Below are 13,788 nucleotides of genomic sequence, written 5' to 3' on the forward strand. Positions count from 1 at the left end.
GGAGTCCATATAGAAATACAATTTAGAAATAGCTGAAATTCGGAATTAAAAAATAAGGAATATTAGAAGAGGAGACTAGAGTCTATATAGAAATACAATTAGTAAAGAATAGAAATTCGGAATTAAAAATAAGGAATTTTAGAAGTAGAGTATAGAGTTCATATAGAAATACAATTAAGAAAAAAAATAGAAATTCGAAATTAAAAAATAAGAAATATTAGAAGTAGTGTACAGAGTCCATATAGGAATTTAAAACTAACTAAAAATCGGAATAAAAAGGAGCCTCCACGTTCACTCTCATGACCTAGAAATTCTCACATTAATCAGAGAAAAGGAAAAGGCAGAGTCCATATAGAAATACAATTTAGAAATAGTAGAAATTCGAAATTACAAAATAAGGAATATTAGAAGAGCAGACTAGAGTCCATATAGAAATACAATTTAGAAATTGTTGAAATTCGGAATTAAAAAAATAAGGAATATTAGAAGAGGAGACTAGAGTCCATATAAAAATAAAATTTAGAAATAGTTGAAATTCGGAATTAAAAAAAAGAATATTAGAATAGGAGACTAGAATCCATATAAAAATACAATATAGAAATAGTTAAAATTCAGAACTAAAAAAATAAGGAATATTAGAAGAGTAGACTAGAGTCCATACAGAAATACAATTAGGAAATAACTGAAATTTGGAATTAAAAATAAGGAATATTAGAACTAGAGTATAGAGTTCATATAGAAATACAATTAGGAAATAATCGAAATTCGGAATTAAAAATAGAGAATATTAGAAGTAGAGTACAGAGTCCATATAGAAATACAATTAAGAAAAAAAATAGAAATTCGGAATTAAAAAATAAGGAATATTAGAAGTAGAGTATAGAGTCCATATATGAATTTAATACTAACTAAAATTCGTAATAAACATAATAAAATTAAAAGTAGAGTTTAGAGTCCGTATAAAAATACAATTTATAAATAACTAAAATTCAAAATTAAGAAAAACATGGGAAGAAGAGTTTAAAGTCAATATAGGAATACAATTTAGAAGTAACTGAAATTTGAAATTAAAAATTAAAGAATATTGAAAGATGAGTTTAAAGTCCACATAGAAAGACAATTAGAAATAATAAAAATTCATAATTAAAAAAAAGAAATATTAAAAGACAAGTCTAGTGTCCATATAGGAATATATATTTGCAAATAACTAAAATTTGATAATTAATAAAATAATTAATAACTAACACGTATATAAAATACAATATGAATATTACACATTAGTATTTTCGTAAAGTTATTGCAAAATTTAAAATTATGTTGGCATTATAATATATTTTAATAATATAATGAGAAAACATATATGCTATTAAATGAGAAAAATATAATGATGCTAGCCGCACAATCTACGCGGGCCACCATACTAATTTGTATATATAGCACGTTGGCCGTACAGGTAGTTACAGATAAATAAATATATGGTGATGGACTGATGGTATCTTAGTACTCCTTGTGGTTGGCTGGTGCGCTGTATGATTAGCTAAGCTGCAACCTGAAGTGCTTGCACTGGTACTAATATATACTCTTTCCGTCCCATTTTAAAAGCAGCCATGAATTTTCGCGTCCAACTTTGATCGTCCGTTTTATTTAATTTTTTTATAATTAATATTTTTGTTGTTATGAGATGATAAAACACGAATAGTGTTTTACTCGTGACTTATGTTTTTAATTTTTTTAAATTGTTTATCAAATAAGACGAACGATCAAAGTTATGCGTGAAAAATCATGGTTGCATTTAAAATGGGATGAAGGGAGTAGCAGGGAATATCTTATCTAGACAGCAATAATATAAACATCTTTTGACAATTTCCCATTGATTAGTTCCCTGATTTTTCACATAAGCAAAATCTTCTTCCCTGACGAAGTTGACAATGTTGCTCATCTCCCTGTTGGGTTTTATTTGCCAGCTCCGAGAGAGGCTGCCTGTCATGGAGGACATATGCGGTTTTGTATAGTATAAGGTAATCAGATAAGGTCATTGCGGTATGAAATTACAGACACGTTATCAGGAGTGCAAAAATCAGTGGATAAGCTTCTGTTTACGACTTGCTAGAGACCAGGAAACTATGTCCTGATTCCTGAACCCTCCTAATTGCTAGAGTATCAGATAGCGGCAAGCAAATACTTGGGCCATTTCAACCTGTCCCGTTCAAGAGCCCGTCTAAAAGAAGAGAAGGCCATTAATCTTTGGGAATAAGTTCACTTGGTGACCCTAAAAAATGATTGAAATCTAATCCGTGATCCTAAACCACAAAACCGGATATCTTGACCCCCAAACTATAAAAACCGGTGCAATTTGACTCTCTCGGTGGTTTCGGAGGGCGGTTTCGCTGACATGGCGGTATTGACCTATTCTGTGTGCTGACGTGGCGCTTAGGTGTCATTTCAATTAAAAAGTTACAAGTGGGGCCCGTTTGTCATTCACACACACAATTGTAGGGCCCACTGACATGTGGGTCCCACATGGCATCTTCTCTCTTTCTTCTTCTTCCTTCCCTCCCTTCTCTCTTTCTTTCTCCCTCTCCCCTACGGCCATCCGGGGAGCGAGCGGGCGGGAGCTGGAGCGGCGGCGACCGTGGGTTGGAGCTGAAGCGGCGGGCTGGAGTCCATGTCGCGCCGCTCGCCGTTCCTCTCGCACCACCACCACCCGCACCACCCGCACCACCCGGCGCCCGGCATCGAGACGTCGGCGACGGCCGAGCGGCAGAGGCGGCAGCCCGCGGGCGGCGGCTGTGGGCGGCAGCGGGAGGGTGGGCGGGCGAGGGCGGTGGCGGCTCGTAGCAGTGGGAGGATGAGGGGAATGGCGGCGAGCAGGAGAAGCAGGCCGCGGCGGCGACTTTGAAACCGCGCGGCCCCACGACGAGGCAGAACCGCTCTGATACCATTTTGTAATGACCCGCCTCTCCCAGGCCGGGCCCACTTACATCTGGCAGCTTTCATAGGTCATAGACTGGCCTCACAGACCAACACAAGTCTTTTCTGCACACTTTGTCCTCACTCATGCACACCTGGGAAGAATTTCCCGATCGGTCACCCATCCCTAAATTACTCCAGGCCAAGCAACCTTAACCCTGGAGTTCTTTGGAGATTGGCTTCCGAAAAAGAAGTTGCAACTTGTTGATATGAGTATTCTATTAATCCTATTAAGCCCTAGGCCAGGATATTACAGAGAAGGGGCACGTGGGTCCCACAATCTATGTTAATGACAAATGGGTCCCACACATATTTTTTAATTCTAAATGCCACCTAAACACCACGTCAACGCCACGTGTAAAGGAGACCCGGTCAATACCGCCACGTCAGCGCCACGTCAGCGAAACCGCCCTCCAAAACCAACGAGGGAGTCAAATTGCACCGGTTTTGTGGTTTAGGGCACGGATTAGATTTCAATCACTTTTGAGGGTCACCAAGTGAACTTATTCCTAATCTTTGTGCAGTGGCTCCTAAGATAGGCCGTACAGTAAAGCCCAAATAATTAGTGAAGGGCCATGAAGCCCATTTCAGCCCACGGAGGCAACAAAGCAAAACGACCAGCCCAGGTAAGGGGGTCGACAGAGAAGCCCATGACCAACCAAAACGGAAGAGGTACAGTCCATTAGAAGCCCAACTGCTCGCAAGTTGAGGTGGCCCACCTAATGTTTGGGTCCCACCATCAGGAAGCATTATCTCTCGCCCCGGCCCAGCACACGGCACGAAAGATACCATTCACATGACGCGTGGGGCCCAGCTGGGGATAGAAACGTAGGTCCCACCTGGCAGCTGCACGCACGTTGTGGTGGGCAGGACGTGTACGCGTTACCATTGCGCAGTAATGACAAATACCCGTTGTCCACTACTAGACCACTAGTGCATGGCAAGTGGGCCGGCAAAATCCGCCAGATCAGCTTGTCAGTGGGCAGCAGGAAAAAGTTGCCGGGTCGGGACCCACCCGATAGTGTGGGAAGTGTCAATGGTGGGTGGGCCCTACGGAACGCGCCCCACCCATCGTGCTACTAGTGTGCTAGCACTGCTACAGTAGTACCGGTACGAACGGAGGGCGGGAGGGGCCGCCGCCTCCCGTTGGTTTCGACTTTCGTGGGCCGGGCCCACCTGTCATTCAGGGCAGGATTGGCGGTGGGGTGGGTGCGCTCACCGTGAGCCGCGTCCACGCAAGCCCCAGTTGCTTATCCCCGCTAATCACTTTTTGGCCTTTGGCTGTTTCTGTTTAGACTTGCTTCCTGTTGCGTTCCTATCTTTTACTGACATGTGGCCCAGAGGATCAGGTGGCCCCACGTGTCAGCCTCACGGACATCAGCGACGGTCCGAATATACTGGAGCGCTAATGAAAAACATCCTCCTCGTCTATCCCGTGTGTGGCTTGCTAATCACGAGATAAGCGCACACAAATTCTGTATTGATTACGCGGAATGTGAGACGTAGGTTACGGGCTCTTCTTCCCCCCCCCCCCCCCCCCCCCCCCCCTCTGTTTGCGGTAGAAGTCGTTGCGGAATGGCGAGACGATAACAAGTCGGCTTAAACAAATGCCGTTTTGCCCAGTCGGAGATGAGTCAATACCTGCCTAAAGTTGAGTTACCCCTTCCGCCTCAGCGTCAGTGGCCATGTCGGATCCACCCACCCACCACCAGCAACAGTGGGCAATAGGCCAATAGCTGCTGCTGCGACGGCGACCTCGGCGGCGGCGGCGGCGGCGGCGGTGGCGACGGCATGAAGAACTTCTTCAGGAAGCTCCACATCGGGGAGGGGTCGGGCGACGGCGCCTCCTCGTCTCCCCCTCCACCGCCCTCCTCGAGGAAGGGGAGCGGCGGGGTGGGGGGTAATCATCACCCGCACGCCGAGCAGAGGCAGCCATCGGCGTCGGCGGTGTCGAGCTGGCTTGATTCCGTCCCAGGTCGGCTTCAGCCCCCTACGCCGTCGACGCCGTCGGAGGCGGAGGGGTCGCCGTTCTCGTCGTCGGTAGGGTCGGGGGCGGGGGCGGGGGCGGGGGCGGGGGCGGAGGAGAGGAGGCAATCCGTGGCGGCTGAGAGGAGGAGATCGCAGGAGGAGGAGTGGGAGAGGAGGCGGTCGCAGGAGGAAGAGGCCGTGAGGGAGATGAGGCGGTCGCAGGAGGAGGACGAGGTGGAGGAGCGAGTGATAAGGGAGTCGTCGGAGGCGGAGGAGAGGAAGCGGGTCAGGGAGAAGGAGGACGACGACCTTGAGGAGTTCCAGCTGCAGCTTGTGCTTGAGATGAGCGCGCGGGACAATCCTGAAGAGATGGAGATTGAAGTTGCCAAGCAGATCAGCCTGGGCTTCTGCCCGCCCCAGAGCTCTACTGCAGAGGCCCTCGCGGCCCGATACTGGGTTAGCCACTCTGATTCATTTCCATCGCTAATTAGCTGTTTCCATGGTGCAATTCTGATAGTGGAATAGACTCCATGCTGTGAAACCGGTTGACTTTACATCTTTGACTGGCTGGGCAGTGATTCAGTGCTGGAGTTCATAGCTAGTGCAATTGCATCGATTGGGTGATTTTTGGGGTTGGTAGCACGAGCTTAGTTGTACTTTCTGTGGTACATTACATTACATACAATGATCTTCTGCAGTCTGACTGCCTAATTGCTGAAACCTAGTGTCTGTCTGTCAGATAAGTTGAACTTTCTTATCTTGTGACTAACATCACCCCCAGTATAATTTTCACTGCTTGTGTGGGTTCTGGAGTATGATTCTAGTATATCCTTTATAAGATTGGGCCTTACTTTTTTGAAGTAATTGTTATTTGATAATACAAAGAAACACAGCTCTATTGTGTTTTTGAGGAAAAAAAAAACTAAATGTTATTTGTTGCTATTCAGCAATGCATTGTGGCCATATGTAAAAGAGGCCTGTTCAGTAATGAATTGTAGCCGTACGTAAAAGAGACCATACATTGGTATGAATCGCACATTTAATCAACATTTTTAAATAGATGAAGCATTCCTCATGTTTCTACTCAACACACTCCAAAGTTCTGTACATTCCTTTTTTCTTAACATGGTCCATTTTCTGGTGTCTCTCATATGATAGAATTGTTTATGCCTCACAGAATTTCAACGCCCTTGGCTATGATGACAGAATATCAGATGGGTTTTATGATCTCTATGTGACTGGGAATGGCCCGGCTTCAATAACCATGCCCTCTCTTAAAGATTTGCGAGCGCAGTCACTATCACATAGGGTCAACTGGGAAGCTGTATTGGTACACAGAGGTGAAGATCCTGAGCTTATGAAACTTGACCAGACGGCTCTAATCATGAGCCTTGAACTCCGTGAATCTAAACCTTCAGAATTTGTTGGAAATGATTTGGTTCAGAAACTTGCTGGCCTAGTAGCCAGACACATGGGTGGAACTTTTTTTGATTCTGAGGGCATGTTGGTGAAATACCAGAAAATGATGAGATACCTGAGAAGTGTAGTTGTTCCTCTTGGCCAATTAAAAATTGGTCTGGCACGTCATCGCGCACTGCTATTTAAGGTTAGTTACTTAATAAGACATATTAAGTATTTAAGATTAGTGTGGCTAATCTCCAAGCTATCTTTGTTGCTCTAGTCCTGAACTTTATTGACAACGAGAATTTGCCCAACATGGACACTGAACATTGAATGCCATCTGTTATAATGCTTTCTATATTTTTCTCTACTTCAAATTCAGTGTATAAGTTCTATACATTTTCTCTTTGCCCTAATACAATAGAAGGGTGACCCAATTACCATTATAAGACACATTACACACAAATCTATCTATGATAGCAATTACTTTTCTTAATGGTTACATGTAGGTTTTGGCCGATAACATTGGTATCCCCTGTCGACTCCTGAAAGGAAGGCAGTACACTGGATCGGACGATGGGGCTTTGAATATTGTGAAATTTGATGATGGAAGGTATTGCATCCTTTACAACATGAACAGGATTGTGTTGGACAAATAAACATGAGATAGCACAAGTGTGTTCTGTCCTGATAGTATTGGACTTTCTATCTTCATGCATTCACTTTTAAGTGTTGGTGCACTGAGGATTGAAAGATGTAATAAGAACACATTTCACTTCATAACCATCTAAACCGTGCTGCATTTTGCAGGGAGTTCATTGTTGATCTTGTCGCAGATCCTGGTACACTTATTCCTTCAGATGGTGCTGTTTTGTCTACAGAATTTGAAGAAAGTTCCTTCTCAAATAATCATCATTTTAACAAAGATAATGACATCAGGCAGTTGGGATCTTCAAATAGTTTATCGAATTCTGCATGTAGTTCTTTTGAGTGTGAGTTACTTGACAGAAGATCTACATGGATCAACGTTGGTCCTTCTGATAGTGATGGAGCTACAACGAGCCAGACAAGTAAAAACAATCAACAAAATACACTATCAGATTCATTCGGGATTTTATCTGTTAGCACATTCACTAGTGAAAATAGGCCTATTACAAATGAATCAAGAAGAACAGACGACATTGCTGCCGCAAAGAACAAAGAAAGATCAAGTGTAACAATTAATTCTTCGTCAACTTCACCTTCACCTTCTTCCCCAGAAGTAGGCAGTACTCCAGCTGTCCGGAGGATGAAAGTAAAGGATATTTCGGAGTACATGATTAATGCTGCCAAAGAGAATCCACAACTAGCTCAGAAGATCCATGAGGTTTTACTTGAAAATGGAGTTGTAGCACCACCTGACTTGTTTTCAGAAGATTCCATGGAAGAGCCAAAGGACCTCATCGTGTATGACACCACCCTTTTTCAAAGCAAGGATGAAATGAAAAAGAGGATGAATGAACTTGGGTCGAGGGAATATGCTGATCGTGGTCATGGTCCATTATTGCCTCATCATCCTGGACATGAACTCCCATCAAAAGTTCCTCACCGGGCACCTCTAGACTCACTTAAGGCAGTTGAGGGTTTGGGCATTGACCACCCCCCTGACATCCAAGATAACACATCTTTTATTTCTCAGTATGAACCTTCTGCACCTCCCCAGGAAGCTTCATCGCAGCTTACAAAGCAATTGCCTGTTACGGCTGCTGCTGTTGCAACTGCTGCAGTGGTTGCGTCTTCAATGGTTGTTGCTGCTGCTAAATCAAACAATGATGTGAACTTTGACGTGCCTGTTGCAGCTGCTGCAACAGTCACTGCAGCTGCAGTTGTTGCCACAACTGCTGCTGTTAGCAAGCAATATGAACACTTGGAGCCTGGTAATCAGCTGCATAGTTTACCAAGTCCCTCCGAAGGGAATGAATCAATCGAGAAAAGTGCAGATGAGTTTTGGGATAAACAGAATTTTGAAATTGATCATGGTCAAGATAATACTTTGGATCAAGAAAAAGATTCAGCTGAAGTTCGCCAGGATGCTGAAAGAACCTCAGATAAGTCAAGCGGAACAGAGAGTGCAAAATCTGAAATCACTCTGGATGATGTTGCGGAGTTTGAAATCCAATGGGAAGAAATTACTATTGGGGAACGCATTGGTCTTGGTAAATTTCTTTCAATTTATTCAAACGGTTGTTTTCTTAGTCATGCTACTGTTCCGTTGACTGTCTGTAAAATCTTATTGTGGTTTTCTTTCTCTTAAATTGATCCAACCTTCTGTGCTTCAGGATCATTTGGAGAAGTTTATAGAGGAGAGTGGCATGGAACAGTAAGTGTTTCAGTAAAAATATGCTCTCTTACATTTTAATTTGTCAACAAGTTCCATGTTATTATCTGAATGCAATCGGCACATTTGTTAACTGTTTGATCTCTCGAGGATGAAAGATGTGAATTATTGTTCACTGAGATAACATACATAATGTTCATGCCACTGTCAACTATTGTACCGAATAGAATAACTCCCTACTTTTTTTTCTAAAAAACTTGATTATATTTTATAATGAAAAGGTTCAGCTTTAAAGATAATACATTGAGAAACCACTATAGCCATTTGATTAGTTTTCTGTTGCCCAGTCTTGTATCAAAATGTTTTCACCTGGAAAGCTACGTATGATTTCTTCGCAACAGACTTCAATATTTTGTGAAAAAAGTGTTTTAATATGTCTAATTTTTGTATTCAGCTGTTTTCATTAGTTTGAAGACCCATCTTTTGTTATGCACCATCTTCTTGAAAGTTCTAGCAAATCTTATGTTTAACAGTGTATCAAAATCGCTTTGTTTATAGGAAGTTGCTGTAAAGAAGTTTCTGCAACAAGATATTTCAAGTGATGCTCTGGAAGAATTTAGAACTGAGGTATACCATATACTCCATAATTTAGTTCAAATAGTCCATATCTTATGTTTTGGCTTCTTGCCTGTGTTCATATGTTTGTGTGCATGCTCATGTGTTTTATTGTGCATGTTTGCACTTGCAGCATGTTTGCATATTAACCTCATGCACACACCATATGAGCCTTATAGTAATGTATTACTTTTCATGTTTAGGTGCGAATAATCAAGAGGTTGCGGCATCCGAATGTTGTTCTCTTCATGGGTGCTATTACTCGTGTACCCAATCTTTCTATTGTCACCGAATTTCTTCCAAGGTATGTCTTGTTGTTATTGGTGTAAATTTTTACATCACATTTATGTTTATTTCATGTAGGAAATAGGAACTTAGGATCATATACTAGTTAATGTTTTGTTCAGAATTTGATGCGTTAAAAAGATAAACTTCCTGTTTTGTAATTCGAGCTGACTCAGTTGACCTGTGTCATAGTATCAGACATATTTTGGAACATTCACCTGCAACCCCTTAAAGAACAGTGCATTAATTGTGGGGATAGTTGCTCACTTTTTTTAGGAACTCTATATTATTAATCATTCTTGCCCCTTTTTTTTTCTATTGGTCTTGCAGAGGTAGCTTATTTCGGTTAATTCATCGTCCCAACAACCAGTTGGATGAAAGAAAGCGCTTAAGAATGGCACTTGATGTGGTATGCATGATTTGTGACTCTAAATCTCAACTTGTTGTTAACACAGTTGCTGATAACTGATAAGTGTGGAGAAGCCAAATATTGTTTACTAAGATTCCTTGAATGGTCCCTAGGCACGTGGTATGAATTATCTACATAACTGCACACCGGTGATAGTCCATCGAGATCTGAAGTCTCCAAACCTACTGGTTGACAAGAATTGGGTTGTGAAGGTAATACACAAGTTGCACGATAGCAATGAAATTCATTTTCCTTCAATTTCTGTTGCAAACCACTTACGTTTTTGCAACTAGGTTTGCGACTTTGGTTTATCTAAAATGAAGAACAAGACCTTCTTGTCATCAAGATCAACAGCTGGAACAGTAAGCTCGAACGATTTCAGAAATTTTATTATAACTTTATTTGAGCACCAATCCTGTGCACATTTAAAATGGTAATTGTTGCGATGTTGTGCAATTTTAGGGAGATTAAGAAGTACTTCCGTCTGCATGATTAAATTTGTTTGAAGTGTTTTAAGTTCTACAACACTTAATTATTTGTGCATTGTTATGAAAATAACATACTTTATGCTTTGCAATTGTGTGCATCTCTTCAGAAATGTCAAGCGGCAAGAGCCTGGGTTGTCCGCTTTTTCAGCTCTCATATTGGGAGAGTTTTATACCAGATGATATATTACTCTTGTGCATAGTATTTTCCCTCTTCATTATGCTATGTGCATATAACAAGGGATTGAAATATTTTGAAGTATAATCCATTGTGATCCATGTATATAAAAAAAGATTGGAATGAAGGAATAACTCCAATTATCCTAGTCTGGAAGGAAGATCGATGATGATAGTGATGAATCAAAGGGGCTCAAAATATATTTTGGACTTTACAGCAATGTTCCTACTCTCTGTGGAAATTTTTTGTGTTATGCCCATAAGCCCATTTGTTCTTTGAAGATTTTATATGATTGATACTCAAATCATCTTTTCAATAAGACCACCCCACAAATGACCAGCTGAAAGGCCATGTTACCATGTAGTGGATACGCAGTGTTCACTGAAAGCCTTTTGTGACATAAAGTTTGTGCCTGAATCACACTTTTTTTTTGTTCTTCTGGTTTCGCCTGATTTTCTATGGTCAATTTATGTTAAGGCAATGTGTAGTTTGGCTTGGTTTCATACAATAAGATCCTTGATTGCACTAAATACTATGCTATCTAATTAGATACTCCCTCCATCTACTTTTGATAGTCATATTTCCAAATCTGAAAAATTTATTTTTAATAGGCATATTTCAATCCAACAAACTATTATCTTAATAATTTTCTCGAATTTAATGCGTGACTCTCCATTCTTCACACAAGATTGGCTACATGGGCATCGAAAAATGTAAATATTAATGAATCGCTTGTTTACGAGGAATGACTGGTACTAGCATATTTAAATGGATGATAAGTAGAATTACTTATACTTGGTCTGTGTGCCAAGATGAATTATGACTATCAAAAGTAGATAGAGGGAGTACTAAGCATTAAAGACTATGCTGACAAACAATATATAGACCTCTAAAAGTTTATAAGCTTTATAAGCAATTCTCCGGTCCACCGTCCTCGGGTTTATCTGTGCAAGATTTCATAGCTAGCTGGATTGTTTAGAGTAGTTTGTGACATGATTTAAGGGTGTCAGGACTTCTTGTGAACTATGGAATGAGATTTATGCTATGTATGGGTATCATCTTTGTGCTATGCTATTGACTGTTAACATTGTTGGCACTGAATATTTATGTTGGTGTGCAGGCGGAGTGGATGGCACCTGAAGTACTTCGTAATGAACCATCAGACGAGAAGTAAGTTCTAAATTCTAAAAACTAAGCTCTCAGATGTATTCGTACCTTAAATGAGTTTGTGATTGCTTAAATGGCTGTGCATATTGGCAGATGCGATGTTTTTAGCTATGGGGTCATACTGTGGGAACTTTGTACATTACTGCAACCTTGGGAAGGCATGAACGCCATGCAAGTCGTCGGAGCTGTTGGGTTTCAGAATCGTCGCCTTGATATTCCAGATAACACTGATCCCGCCATTGCAGAAATAATAGCAAAATGCTGGCAGACGTTAGTGTGCCTAACTCACTTTGTCGCTCATCTGCATTCTTCCGGACGCACTAAAACCTGCATTCCATTTTCGGAATACACAACCATTTTCTCAGTGTTGCTTCCTGTATTTGGTGTAGGGACCCAAAATTGCGGCCATCATTTGCAGATATCATGGCCTCATTGAAACCACTGCTGAAAAACATGACCGCTCAAGCGCCAAGGCAGAGAGTACAACAAACCGACGAGTAAGAAAAAAGAGGATGTTACCAGCTGTCCGAAGGCCTAAGTATAGCATTTTTTTTTTGTTTTTTGTATAGTAACACCAATTGTGTGTTCGAGATTGGAAAGCGTGATGATGTTAGTGTGCTGGGTATCCATCTGTGAAGACCAGCGCTGCCAAACCCGTCCACGATGGAGGAAAATTGAACAGCGGCAAGAAACTGTGCAAACGCGAATCAAATGTTTAGCACAGTTCTTCCCCAAAAACACCAGTCTCAGGAAATCACATGGCGGGCGGAAGTTACACATGCTTTGTTCATACCATCTCTCTTTTCCTTTATCTCGTGTTCTCCACCAAATGGTGGTATTTGTGTAATATGGCAAGAAAAAGAAAAAAAAATGATTTGCTGTCCATCAAGAAAATGAAAAAGGAGAAAACGGTTGTTCAATCGTGCTCAGTGCTCCCTTCCCTGCTGTGCTGATGGCCAGCATTTTCAAAAAGTTTTAAAGATTGAGCAAATCTTATTATATCAATTGTTATCCTACAAGACCATCTGTTTTTACATTTCTATTTGGCCAGGTGTGTTTGGAGTGTTCTCAGTTGTGCATTTGCTTGTGGGATAACAAATGGAATGGGGACTGGTTGAAGGGGTTTAATAAGAGGACCAAAAAACTTGTGGCAGTAGGGGATGCAGCATTTCTTTGGGTGATTTGGAAGCTAAGGCCTTGTTTAATTCCCAATTTTTTTTTCAAAAACATCACATCTAATCTTTGGATACATGTATGAAGTATTAAATATAGATAAAAAGAAAAACTAATCGCACAGTTTGAGCCTAATTAGTTCATGATTAACCATAAGTACTACATTAACCCACATGTACTAATAACGGATTAATTATGCTTAATAAATTCGTCTCGCGGTTTCCAGACGAGTTATGAAATTAGTTTTTTCATTCGTGTCCAAAAACACCTTTCGACATCCGGTCAAACGTCCGATGTGACACTAAAAAATTTTCTTTTCGTGAACTAAACAGGGCTTAAGAAACAAATCATGTTTTGAGAACAAGTTACCTAAAGATCCCATGGAAGTTATTTTTCAGGTTGTTCACTATATCTCAATTATTTCCCAATGAGCCATCTTGCAGAAGAAGGTCATGCCAAGAAGCCTGCAAGGTTAATGAAGGCTGCTGAGGGGGATTGAATGTGTTGATTTTGTGCCCTAGGGAGAGATGCTGATCCCTGAGTCTTTTTGAATAAAACCTTTTCAGTTGTACTCTCTCCGTGTCATAAAAATTAATCTAATATCAGATGTGTCATATTATAGTTTTACAAATATAAACATACTTTCTCCGTTAAAAAAAAATCCAACCTAGTACAACGAATCTGGACAAATAGACGCTATAACCCCTCCTAGGTTGGGTGGACGGAGAGAGAGTATGTATGTCCAGATTCATAATACTAGTATCCGGTACTAAATTAGTTTTTATGGGACAAAGGGAGTATGGTTAAATGACGTGGGGTG

At 41.1% G+C, this 13,788-nt stretch overlaps 1 protein-coding gene across 1 annotated transcript; it reads left to right on the forward strand.

Annotated features, from left to right (window-relative positions):
• Positions 1-4,544: 4,544 nt before the first annotated feature.
• Positions 4,545-12,715, forward strand: LOC127762113 (probable serine/threonine-protein kinase SIS8). Its single transcript, XM_052286480.1, has 13 exons — positions 4,545-5,394; positions 6,116-6,544; positions 6,849-6,952; positions 7,150-8,534; positions 8,658-8,698; positions 9,215-9,283; positions 9,475-9,575; positions 9,887-9,965; positions 10,079-10,177; positions 10,259-10,327; positions 11,749-11,798; positions 11,889-12,065; positions 12,185-12,715. The coding sequence occupies exons 1-13, from the start codon at positions 4,762-4,764 to the stop codon at positions 12,294-12,296; spliced, it is 3,348 nt and encodes a 1,115-aa protein (XP_052142440.1). The 5' UTR covers positions 4,545-4,761; the 3' UTR covers positions 12,297-12,715.
• Positions 12,716-13,788: the final 1,073 nt, after the last annotated feature.

This window comes from Oryza glaberrima, chromosome 2 (assembly GCF_000147395.1).
Source record: "Oryza glaberrima chromosome 2, OglaRS2, whole genome shotgun sequence".
Taxonomy (NCBI): domain Eukaryota; kingdom Viridiplantae; phylum Streptophyta; class Magnoliopsida; order Poales; family Poaceae; genus Oryza; species Oryza glaberrima.